At 34.8% G+C, this 13,668-nt stretch overlaps 1 protein-coding gene across 1 annotated transcript; it reads right to left on the bottom strand.

The window, feature by feature from the left end:
• Positions 10,756-13,462, bottom strand: LOC109344983 (cation/H(+) antiporter 14-like). Its single transcript, XM_019583725.1, has 2 exons — positions 12,409-13,462; positions 10,756-11,998 (listed from the first exon to the last, which is right to left on the bottom strand). The coding sequence occupies exons 1-2, from the start codon at positions 13,396-13,398 to the stop codon at positions 10,874-10,876; spliced, it is 2,115 nt and encodes a 704-aa protein (XP_019439270.1). The 5' UTR covers positions 13,399-13,462; the 3' UTR covers positions 10,756-10,873.

Consider the following 13,668-nt stretch of genomic DNA (forward strand, 5'->3'; position numbering starts at 1 on the left):
GTAGGAGGGGGGATACCCACACTACGCCCCCAACCTTCGGAGGCATCACTGAGGATGGCCAGAGTAATGCTGCAGAAGGGCTACCAACCTGGAAAATGGCTCAGGAAGTTTGGCCAAGGAAGAGAAAATATAGGCATGATACGTGACATCAAAGATCGGTATGGCTTGGGATACAGACCCACTCAGGCAGATAGGGAGAGAACTGCTGAAGAGAAGAAGAAAGGAAGAATGGCTCACCTGGGGCAGTGGGAGTATGAAGTTGGAGAGATGTTCATCCCACACATTAGCAGAAACTTTGTCAGTGCAGGCTGGGAACCAAGAATGATTGCTGTTTTGGGAGATGATGATTCAGAAGGTGGGGCAGACTACATTGTTCAGTGTCCTCCAGGCACCACTCTCAACAACTGGATAGAGGAAGATGCATCTCCACAAGTGTTTTTAGAAACAATGTAATAAGATGCTAGAATCCCTTAGCCATGTCTAAAGCTATTGGGTTTATTTTCTTTCTTTTCGAATAAGGACATCTATTTATTTTTCATCGAATAGTACAAGTTTTGAATTCAATAAAATGCATCTCTTTCTTCATATTATGTGTTTCATTCTATTCTTCATTTTTTACTCGCACACACTAAAAAAAGCACACGCAAAAGGTAAAACCATGAAAAAAAACTAAAAAATAACTAATCACAACATCAACCTAATGCAGATCCAACTTTAACTTCGGAAATAATAATCGTGTTATGAGCCACACATACAATCATGATCATCCAATTAAACAGCTCGATGAGGGAGATAATGATGAAGAATGGGAAGCATCACCTGAGTTATTAAGGATGGTGGAGCAGTAGTCTAGAGAGATTAAGACTAATGAAGAGCCCACCGAGCTAGTAAATTTGAGGACAAAGGACGACAAAAGGGAAGTGAAAGTGGGTACATTGATGAAAGAAGAAGAACGCAAAAAGATGATTCAACTTCCGCATGAGTTCAAAGATGTGTTCGCTTGGTCATATGTCAACATGCCTGGTCTGGATTGAAACATAGTGGAACACAAGCTGCCTTTGAATCCAGATTCACGTCCGGTTAAACAGAAACTACGAAGGATAAAGCCAGATATTTCCTTAAGGGTAAAAGAGGAGGTGGAGAAATGGCTAGATGCTGGATTCGTGACGGTTTCCACATATCCCGATTGGGTGGCCAATGTTTTGGCAGTACCAAAGAAAGGAGGCAAACTCAGGATCTGCGTTGACTACCGAGATTTGAACAAAGCTATCCCAAACGATGATTTCCCGGTACCTCATATAGACATATTGGTCGACAACATTGCAGACCATGCTCTTTTCTCCTTCATGGATGGGTACTCAGGTTACCATCGGATCAAAATGGCTTCAGAAGATGTGTATAAAACTACTTTCATCACGCCATGGGGAACCTTTTGTTATCTAGTCATGCCTTTCGGTCTTAAGAATGCTATGGCCACATACCAAAGGGCCATGATAGCTCTTTTCCACGACATGATGCATAAGGAGGTAGAGATCTATGTAGACGACATCATATGCAAGTCCAAATTAGAGGGGGAACACATGGAGAATTTAAGGAAGTTGTTTGAACGATTCAGAAAGTATAGCCTCAAGCTAAATCCTAGAAAATGTATCTTTGAGGTTAAATCAAGGCGAGTCCTTGGTTTTATCATCAGCCAGAAGGGAATTGAAGTAGATCCCGATAAGGTCAAAGCAATCATCGAAATGCCAGCACCCCGAACTGAGAAGGAAGTCAGAGGTTTCTTGGGTTGTTTAAACTATATATCCAGATCCATTTCTCAGCTAACAGCTACATGTTTTTGAACCAATTTTCAAGCTATTAAGGAAGAGTCAGGCAGTTCGATGGAATGATGATTGCCAGAGAGCCTTTGAAAGCATAAAAGAATATTTGACCAAACCCCCAATATTGATGCCTCCAGTACCTGGTCGGCCTCTTTAATGTACCTAACATTGCTAGAGGACTCCATGGGATGTGTCCTAGCCCAACATGACGAATCAAACAGAAAAGAGCAAGCCATATACTATTTGAGTAAGAAGTTCATTGAGTGCGAGACAAGATACTCAATGCTAGAACGTACATGTTGTGTGTTAGCCTGAGCATCTCGTCGCTTGAGGTAATATATGTTGAGTCATACCACTTGGTTGATTTAAAAGATGGATCCTGTGAAGTATATCTTTGAGAAACCAATATTAACAGGAAGAATCGCTAGGTGGCAAGTCTTATTGTCGTAATATGGTATAGTATATATGACACGGAAAGCAATCAAAGGTAGTGCCCTTGCCTATTATCTTGCTAGTCAACCCATAGAGAAGACCGGACCAATGAACCAAGAGTTCCCAGATGAGGTTATCATGAGTCTATCCTTAGGAGAACTAACAAAAGATGGTGTGTGGACATTAGTATTCGACGGGGCATCCAATGCACTCGGACACGGCATATGGGTCGTGCTCGTATCTCCAGAAGGCGACTTCACTCCTATTACTTCCAGGTTATGCTTTGATTGCACCAACAATATAGCTGAATATGAGGCATGCGCCCTGGGTTTGCAGGCAGCATTAGAAAGGAAGGTTAAAATTCTAGAGGTCTTCGGGGACTCAGCCCTGGTCATCCATCAGCTAAAAGGAGAATGGGAGACCCGTGACAACAAACTAGTACCTTACAAGGAGTATATCCATAGAATGGCTGAACACTTCGATCAGATTGACTTCTACCACATTCCGAGAGAGGATAACAGGTTAGCCGATGCTTTATCCATATTATCCTCAATGTTCCATATAAGTGGGAAAGATCAACCTCTCATCAAAATAGAAAGTAGAGATCAACCAATCCATTGTTGTGCTCTAGAGGTAGAGCAAGATGGAAAGCCATCGTATCATGACATCAAGGTCTATATACAGAAAAAGGAGTATCCAATTGGTGCCCTAGAAACTGGTAAGAGAACCTTAAGAAGACTAGCCATGGGTTTCTTTCTAGATGGTGATGTTCTTTATAAAAGGAATCATGACATGGTACTCCTCAGATGCTTAGAAGAGAAAGAAGCTGAAGTAATACTCAAGGACGTGCATGAAGGCTCGTTTGGAACTCATGCGAACGGACATGCTATGGCTAGAAAAATATTCAGGGCATGTTACTTTTGGATGACAATGGAGACAGACTGTTGTACTTATGTTAGGAAATGCCACAAATGTCAAATTTATGCTGACAATATCAATGCTTCACCGAGTCCTCTAAATGTCCTTTCAGCACCCTGGCCTTTCTCCATGTGGGGAATGGATGTTATTGGACCAATAGAACCGAAGGCTTCCAATGGACATCGCTTCATCCTCGTGGCCATGTACTACTTCACAAAGTGGGTTGAGGCATGTTCATATGCCAATGTGACCAGGACAGTGGTACTACGATTTATCAAGAAGGAGTTAGTGTGTAGATATGGGTTACCCAGCAAGATCATCACGAACAATGCCACAAACCTGGACAACAAGATGATGACCGAGATGTGCATTAAATTCAAGATCAAGAATCATACATCTTCACCTTATCGCCCTAAGATGAACGGAGCTGTAGAAGCAACAAACAAAAATATTAAGAAGATTGTTCAGAAGATGGTGGTAACATACAAGGATTGGCATGACATGTTACCATTTGCTCTACATGGGTATCGCACATCCGTATGCACATCAACTGGGGCAACACCTTACTCGCTAGTGTATGGAATGGAGGCAGTCCTCCCAATTGAAGTAGAAATTCCATCACTTGGAATCATGGCATAATCAGGATTGAAGGAATCAAAATGGATCCAAGCGCGGTACGACCAACTGAACATGATAAAAGAGAAAAGATTAGTTGTTATATGTGATGGTCAATTATACCAGAAAAGGCTCATGAGAGCTTATGCTAAGAAAGTTCGGCCGTGCCATTTTCAAGAGGGGGATTTGGTGCTTAAGAAGATACTCCCAATATAGAAGGACCATAGAGGGAAGTGGACCCCAAATTATGAAGGACCATTCGTGGTGAAAAAGACATTCTCTAGAGGAGCATTGATATTGACTACTATGGACGGAAATGACCTACCTCTTTCCGTAAATTCAGATGTCGTGAAGAAGTATTATGCTTGAGGGACCTTTCGAGAAAAAAAAAACAAAAAAAAAAACAAAAAAAGAGAGGTTTGTGCATTGACCATGCATTTTTTTAATACTTTTGCGCACTCTCTTAGGAGGATGATGTAAACAAATCCCACATGGTGTGTACCCTCAGGTAGGTCGTGTTGATGACACAAGGCTTCTTTGTTATTCCAAACACCAATGAAGATATCCCTAGTCACCCTTTTTGAGCCAAGACAATATGAAAGAAGTTTATTAAAAAACACAACACCTTCGAAAAACACCAATAAACCGGGAAAAGGCTAGTTTTTCAACAAATCTTGAAAAGTCAAGTGGATTTTAAAAAGAGTCCGCTAAGAGTTTTAGTAAAACCTTAGGCAAAAGCTAGGGTAAATAAAAAATTCTCAAGCTAGAATGGTTACAAAACCTTTCCTTTTCCAAAAAGGAATGGAAATCGTATCCATGATTGAAATATAAGATATGTTGGAAATAGGATTATGGAGAATATGGAGAAAGTTGGGGACGGGAAACACATCATTTGAGCCTTATATCCTTTTCTTTCTTGTAAACCCCTAACCAGACCACGTTACAAGCCCAAAAAGTCCTTGTCGAGACCCGAAATGTTTGAGATATGCACCAAGGATACTAAATAACTGACTCCAAAACAAATTAAAAAAAAACATTTTTTCCTAAAATATAAATATATATGCATGATCGATATACAAACTCTCTTTAAAAAATGAATAATCCATTTTCAGATCTCTTAATGTAAACAAACTAGACCAGATTATATATAAGTTAATTATGTATTTGGATCGAATGATTTTTTGCCTAAAAACTGATCCAAACTAACCACGAATACCCCTAAAAGAAATTGAAGGATGAAGTTGAGAGCAAATAAAGAGTATAATTACAACTACCTATACAAAGGGAAAGTGAGGAATTGTTGCAACCAATTCACTAACTCACTCAAGTAACAAATTCTAACTAATCTAACTTATTTAAGTTTCTTGCCAATTAAGCAATCTATTTTACATTGGAATTACAAGCCTATAATTACTCATTGAATTCGAAATACAAGTTTTTTATGCTCTTCTAACTTGTCAAGCTCACTCTTCATTTTTTTCATCCAAGTTTGATTCTTCACTTGAAGTTCTTAGATATGTTTTTGAAGTTTGTTGCTTGTTTGACATCCTGCAAGTTGAAATGTGTATATCACACATATGAAGCTTGAAAATGATAGAATTGAATGGAATATGAGTTAAAGTCTTGGTTAGAACATCTGCAAGCTGATTATAAGTGGATATGAGTAATGCCTCTAGAAATATTTTCCTAATTGAATGGCAATTCATCTTAACGTATTTAGTTATTCATAAAACACAAGATTAACTATTATGTGAAATAAAAATTGATTATCACAATAAATGAGCATTGACTTTACTTAAGGTACTAGTAGATCATAAGGAGATAAGTGAGACATTATACTTAACCTCCTGCCACTGCTAAATCGATGTATTCCACCACAATAGAGGATCTAGATACTACCATTTGCCTTTTTCTTTTCTAGGAAATGAGGGATTGACCAAGGAAGAAGCAAGAACTAGTGATGAATCTCCTTGTTTCAAGGCAAGATATCTAATCTGAGTCACTAAAATCAATATTCTCGAGATATCACAAAACTCTTAGACCTACTTGATAATGATCATTTGTAGGATTAGATATAAATTGACTGAAATGACCCACTACATAAGAGATGTCTAATCTTATATGAGTAAGATAAATTAATCTTCAATAAGCTTTCTATAAGTGGTAAGATATGAAAGGAATGAACCAAGATGACTATGAATTTTAATGTTATTATCCATTGGATTTGAAGAAGGTTCGGTTCCTATGATATCGATATCTTGAACAAGATCTGCTGACATACAATTTATATCATATTGTGATCTAGCTACTTCTAGGATGGGATGTATGCACCTTTTTAATGTCCCAACCTTGACTCATAGCATGGTAAGTCGTAGAGGGTATTTAAGTTGCAAGAGATTTCCTTTAGGGATGAAATATTTGTCAGGGTATTTAAGTTTAAAGTTTGATACACTAAGTAATTTCATAAGCCAAAGGTACTACATTAACATACTAATAGCGACTCAATGAGAGCTATAATTATAAGTTCCTAAAGTCACAAGTTCTACTTGTTAAAGGCTCGCTTTCAGCTTCAACCCTTTGTCCTTTGACATACTTGTTTTATACGAATGCCAACCAAGAGTACAAGTAAATTCTTCTATCAATAAGTCGCTAAAAAATAGTAAATAAATAAATAAATGTGATGCTTGATATTGCAACACATGCTCCTATTTGAACCATTAAAGAAGTGTCAAATAAGTGGTGGATGGCAAAGAGCATGTGCCATCCCTCTAAACCGTACCATAGTACTCTAAGTTGCTAGATTCAATTAATATAAATAGTTGTCCTCATAATTAATGTGCACTGGTTTTTCGCTCATCATTGTTAAAGCCAATTCAAGTTGCTTCCGTACAAGTTGCATTGTCTTATTTATATATAACCAAGACTCACCTTACATTTTAGTTTTCTTTATATGGTTTTTTATTTTTTATTTTATGCAAATGCTACTTAAAGGAATATTATGCCTTCGGTTAGGGTAGCCAACCCCAAGACTATTCGATAACAACGGGTTAGGGTCCTTACGTTTAAATTAATCACTTGATGAACACTTCTAATAATAATATCATTAAAAATCTGTGATAAGACATAAAACGGGTGACTCATTCATGCATTTAACAATTCTTAGCAATGGGCCAAACAATGTTGGATCTAAGCTAAAATATATTTTTATAAATTAAATGAACGAAACATAAAACAAAGCTAGATAGCACATGAAGTTATACATTATTTTTTAACGTGAGATTTTTTTATTCACATAACTCAAACGTAAAAATCCTAACAATAACTATAAAAACTAGAGAATATTGTGTTAGGCCCCTCATTAAATAAGCTGGATTCAGAAAAAAAAAAATAGAATTATTATTTTAAATTATATTCCACAACTATAATTGTGACGACAATAATGTTGTTTTGGAAGTGTTAGGTATGACAAAATAACACTTTTACATAATTATGCTAAACACAAAATCACTCTAACATTAACCAGAATCACACTAAGAGAGTTATTCCTATAAATTTAATCATGGACTCAAGATTGTCATTCCTACCATGAGATAGCAATCATATAGCTATTCCTACGAGAGGATAGCGATCAGATAGCTATTCTAGGAAGTGTTGAAATATATTTTGAATTATATTTTAATATTTGGGTTGATATTGTATTAGGCTAGTTATAGGAGGGTTTAGAGTATGTGTGGTGTTTATCACAATCATTTCAAGCTTGGAATACTTGACACATTCCAGCTTGAGGGGATGTTAAAGTTGTTAGTTGATTTCAGTTTGTTAGTTGTAATATTGTTTTCGTTAATCGATTAAGAGTTTAATTAATCGATTAACTAGCTAGTTATTAGTTAGGCAATGTAGTATATAAAGGGTGATTCCCTTATTCCTTGTATCCAATTATCAATTCAATAATATTTTCTCATTGCTTCTTGATTCATCAAGAAAATTTCTTTAATGATTCCTACCATTTTAACATGGTATCAGAGCGTGATGTAATTATTTTTTCCGCTGTTTATCCATCAACCTCTCATCTTGTGCTTTCTTTGCTTATGAGGGAAATATTCTTTTCTCACCCTCATAGTTTCTTCTTTGCTTTTGAGAGTGTTGGCATAGTCTATGATGATATTCAACATATGATCTTCTTGCTGGGAATATCCTAGGAGTCTTAGGCAGAGAACAAGTTGCACAAGATTCAAGCTTTCCAAACAAAACAACAGTGACACGATGGATATCAAGAATCTTCTTTCAAACTCTCTTTTACTTCAAGATTTGATCCCTTTATAATTGTTGGTGGTGAATTCATGACACCAGGAGATTGATTACTCAGAGAGGTTCTCTAAGTTCTACATGGCTCTGCAAGATGAAGTTGAACAAAGAGTCTCAATGTTCAAGAAATGGAGGACATTCTTGATCTCGCTAAAGAAAACACTTATTCATTCCATCTATTCTTTTTCAATCAATAAAGATGTATTTTCTTTTCTTATTCTTTATCATTTACTCTCATTTATCTCTTTTCTTTTTTACTCTAGTTTCTTTACCTCTTTCCCTCTCTCATTTAACACACAACATTATGGTGTGTAATTTTCTTCATTGAAGTATCATATTAGGATCAAGATTAAGATCCATTTTTCTCTCTTTCATCCATTATCGTTGGTTTGGTTGGTTAAGCTTCTGTCAAAATAGATGGTTAAGCTTTGGATGAAGTTGTTTCTACCTATTGTAGTTAAGCGTCAATATTGCTTCATATTCAGATTTTAAGACTGTGAGATAATGATTTACTCAACAACTAGATGAAGTACTGGAGTATATGATCGTGTTCAATACAATTATTTCCAACTTGGAATGCATGATACATTCCAGCTTGAGGGGGCTGTTGAAATATATTTTGAACAATATTTTAGTATTTGGGTTGATATTGTATTAGGCTAGTTATAGGAGGTTTTAGAGTATGTGTGGTGTTTATCACAATCATTTCAAGCTTGGAATGCTTGACACATTCCAACTTGAGGGGATGTTAAAGTTGTTAGTCGATTTCAGTTTGTTAGTTGTAAAATTGTTTTCATTAATCGATTAAGAGTTTAATTAATCGATTAACTAGTTAGTTATTAGTTAGACATTGTAGTATATAAAAGAGTGATTCCCTTATTGCTTGTAACCAATTTTCAATTTAATAATATTTTCTCATTACTTCTTGATTCATCAAGAAGATTTCTTTAATGACTCCTACCATTTTAACAGGAAGGTTAAAAGCAACCACCAAACTATGTGTATCAAAGCAAGAACAAGAGTATAATTAGCACCAAGTGTAGCCCCAAATATTTAATTATTTTACATTTATTTTTTAAACTAAAAGAATAATGAATGCCTTAGGAAACTGAGATTTGTGATCGGAAAGATAACAGCACAACTTGAAAGCAAATATAGAAATTATAAGATACTAAAATATGAATATTTAAAATTTGAATAAAAAACATGTAGGTTTAATATTTGAGAAAAAATATATTATTATTATATTATTCATCATTCATATTTTATTATTATTGACTCTTTAAAAAATGAGCAGTCAATAATATATTAATTATGTTTAAATCCTTATACTGATCTTAATATTTTTATGACATGAATGATAAGCTGGAACTTAAAGAAAACTGTTGTGTGAAGTGTTAACAAATAAGCTATTTGATACACACAGATAGAGACAAAATGAGGCACCGTTAACTTTAGTTTAATATTAAAATAAGCATAACCACTAGTACATAAGCTGCAGACCGTAAATGACGTTCTTTTCGCAATAATATCATCTTGGATATCAAGATACCTAGACTACCGTTCTAATGTTAGAAATCATATGTATAATTAAGGGTGGAAGTAAGTCAGATTAGCCAGACTTTACATTAAACAGATTCAGTCTATATAATATATAGGAATCTGGGTTTGGTGTATTAGCTTGTTTAAAACTTTTTTCAAAGCCAAGACCTAGTTTGTTTAAAAGTCTAGTCTGACTTGTTAGTTTGTTTAAAAGCTTATTATAATATATGCTCATAAAATATGCTACCATATCTACATTTTAATAGGTTATAGACTTATTTTTAATTAGAACTATCTAATTCTAATAATTAAATTATATTTTATATACATTTTTATATTAATATTCCATATATAATAATATTGCTTATATTAAAATAAATATAATTTTAACGTTATTATATAGAATAACTAAATAAGTTCACCTGTGGGGAATAAAGGGAAGTTGAAAACTTCAGAAAGAGGTGTATTTTATAGCTTCTCATCATTTCTTCCCCTAGAAAAGGTAACTAGTAAACAAACTCCAACTCTCCATTTTTTCAACATTTCAACTTAAGTTTTTTTCTAGAGTAAATTAGACTGGCCCCCTTGAGTTTTAATGAAATTATATAAACCACCCTTCATTTTTTTACACCTACACAAATCTCGTAGTTTTTATACTTTCATTAGACTGACCATCCCTGCATGAGAAATATGTGTAATCTTTTAAACAAAAAATATGATAAATGCAATTAAGTTAAACAAAACATGATATATTGTTCAGACAAGTCCAAATAATATACAAATCAATGCATTTTTATTATTTTTTGTTACAAAAGGCATCAACATTTCTAAAGAAATATTGTTTAAATCGTTCTTATACTTTATCGTAACGAACCAAAAATAATAAAATGTTTTTGACTCATATATTATTGGAATTTGTCTCCACAATATATCATGTTTTGTATTTATCACATTTTTGTTTAAAAGATTACACTTATTCCTCGTGCAGGTTGTCGGTGTAATGAAAGTATAAAAAGTAGGGGTTTGTGTAGCGGTAAAAAAGTGATAAATGATTCATGTAATTTGGCTAAAACTCAGGAGTGTTAATGTAATTCACTCTTTTTTCTATTAAATTATACTCTTATGTTACCATTAAACACAGTTATTAAGGAAGATCAGAATAAATGAACGAAACATCTACAGAATATTGAAAACAAATTTACAAGTACATCAGTACATATACACATATTTTTTTTTGAGGTTTACCTAACATACTTGAACCCAGTATTTAATTGCTGTTGTTGCACCACCAAAACTGAAAATGTAAAATCTGTTGAGGCTAAAAGATTCCCTAATGGCCCAAGCTCAGGTAGTTCACACCATTCTGTCAAGCCTAGTATACATGGTGAATCTGCCAAATGATGTCTACCAACTATGACCAAGTTAAAATATCCCTCCATTGTTCTTATAAATTGTGTTGTTCCTAAACCATCTTCCACAATCTCCTCCTTGAATTTCACCTGGTCATTATTCTTATTACTATACCTTATATTCTTCATCAAATCAATGTAAGGATTCTTCATATTATACTGTTTGATATGCATTTCAGCCCTTACCAAAAACACTGTAAGTTTTACATTTGGATGCTGTGCGATTCGCAGGCTATAAGCTAGTCCTTCTTGATCATCAGCACCACCTAAGAAGATCATTGCAACTTCATAGTATGAACTATCATGGATTACTAACAATTTGCCACTTGTTTGGCATTTGTCAATAAGAACTCCAACAGAACAAGGAGCATTCTTTAGAACATTCTGGTTTAGTGTCCTTAATGAAGCGTTGAAAATGTGCGCTTTTCCGTCGATGGTCCATTGCATATGGAATGGAACAATTATAATGTTTGTTTTGGTGTCCATTGCCATGTAGCATATATCATCATGCATGCTAGAATATGGTGTAATTGCAGTAAAGAACTGCAAGGTGATACACCCTTTGTTATGCTGCTCAAACTGATCAAAGACATTGCTTATAGGTTCAGAAGAATCCGTGTCATCATCGAATGATCGGTTAGCGATGTTATTTTTGGTAAGTATTGAGGATGCCCTGCCTGAAAGCTCCATGAGATGTAGAACAAAGACAGAAATAGGTGTAGCCTTTGTGGGGTTTGAGACTTGAAGAAGGTTGATGATTGGATATACATTTTCTTCATTATGGACACATACAAGTACTTTGAGATTACTGTCATGTTGAGAGTCCCTAATTGATCTTCTGATATAGGATTTGTACCTTCTTGAAGGGTCATATATGTGATAAACCACCATATTTGTAAACCCAGTTATAAGCACCATAGTATATATCTGAAGGCTGAAAATCAGTTCATCAGTTGCCTGATGATACACATTAAATAAGTGTGGATTAGAACAATATACAATTATTATATCTAAATAGTTAAATAAAACAAATAACATAAAAAATTTGGTCTTGCTAACTAGTGTCTAGGAGCATTGGTTAAGAAATAAATACAAGATTTCATTAAAATGTGTTCAAAACAATGGAATTTAAAAGTTGTTCTTTTCAATGCACATTGATGCACCATTTTCAAGTTGTCATCTGCATATTCTTGCATGGTGGCATGCATTTTGGTTATCAACAAAAACTTGGTATCTTGAATTTCATATCATTCTCCAAATTTGTATATGACTTTGTTGTTTTCACAAGAACATGATAAATCATTAAATTGGAACATTTAGCAGAACTACACTGATATGGATAATACTAAATGAAAAGTTTCAAGTACCTTAGCATTATAGAGTAAGTAATATATAATGAGATCTAAAATGCCTCTGCAACTCATGATTAGAGCCAATGTAATAGAATCCCATAATTGAATCTCAAAGTGAATAGATGGTATAATGGTGCCTACAAACTTGCCTATATACCCTGCAAGTATAGTAATCTCTATGCCTGCAGATCTTGATCCTGCTAATATAGGAACACTCCCTGTGTTTAGACCACTAATTGTAATGTAAGCTGGAACAAGCAAAGTAGAACCAACAATATCAAGCTTTTCGGTAAGAACGGAACCTAAAGGCGGACCGTCCGGTAAGATCACACCAAATATAAAAGTAGCAAAAAAAGCAGGTTGCCCAACAAATTGTGCAGAAAGTCCCACAAAAAGGAGTATAAACATAAGTGATACAAAATAACCTTCTGTCATGGGTTTTCCCTTCGGATTTTGGTTGGAGATCCATATAACCAGTGGCCTTAGCAAGATGAGTAAGATCGATAAATAACTCATAGAGAAAACCAATTCAACAACAGGCGCAAATGACTTTTGTTGTAATGCTCGACCACCATAGATGAAAAAGAAATACATTATCCACATACATGCATCACTAACCATAGCAGAAGATAGAGCCAAACGACCAATCTCTGAATTGAGAATGTTCATCTCATTGAGGAATCCACTTACCACAACAAATGAGGTTAAGCCACTAGTGACAACAATACTGTAAAAAGCACCTCCTCCAGGTCCTATAGGGGTCCATTTACTAAGAAAACTGAATACTACAGTGCTAACTACTATAGCAGATAAATGGCTTGTTAGGCCAATTATGAATGCTTCTTTTCCAATCTTGAAGAGTTGTTTTGGATTTATCTCTACCCCTAGCCTAAAGAAGTGAATTATCATTCCAAACTCTGCAAATGTTCGAAGTGTCATTCTACTTGCTGCTGGAAACAGTTCCTCAAAGTGTGGGTTAATTTTACCAAGAAATGAAGGACCCATTATGATACCAGCCTAATGAGGAAAACAAAAATTGAAAATTAATATATATCATGAGATAAATTCCATTTATGTAAAATAAATATGATTGCCAATTTTATGTTGAAAATTAGTCAAACTAATAACTATAGTATAAGACATTGATATTCTGTCCCTCTAAATGAGGTTCATATCTTCAATATGGACCAATCATCGTTGTTGTAGTTGCTTTTTCTTTTCCTGATGTACCAAAACAAATAAGTTTTTGTTCTAAAACAAGGTTCAATTCCAATT

Source organism: Lupinus angustifolius, chromosome LG04 (assembly GCF_001865875.1).
Source record: "Lupinus angustifolius cultivar Tanjil chromosome LG04, LupAngTanjil_v1.0, whole genome shotgun sequence".
NCBI lineage: Eukaryota > Viridiplantae > Streptophyta > Magnoliopsida > Fabales > Fabaceae > Lupinus > Lupinus angustifolius.

What these genes read in the sequence shown, in the direction of transcription:
- LOC109344983 (XM_019583725.1), bottom strand. Translation starts at nt 13,398, where the DNA reads ATGGGTCCTTCATTTCTTGGTAAAATTAACCCACACTTTGAGGAACTG. An exon ending in ACTTACTCTATAATGCTAAG is followed by an intron (nt 11,999 to 12,408) that starts GTACTTGAAACT and finishes GTGTATCATCAG; the next exon opens with GCAACTGATGAACTGATTTT.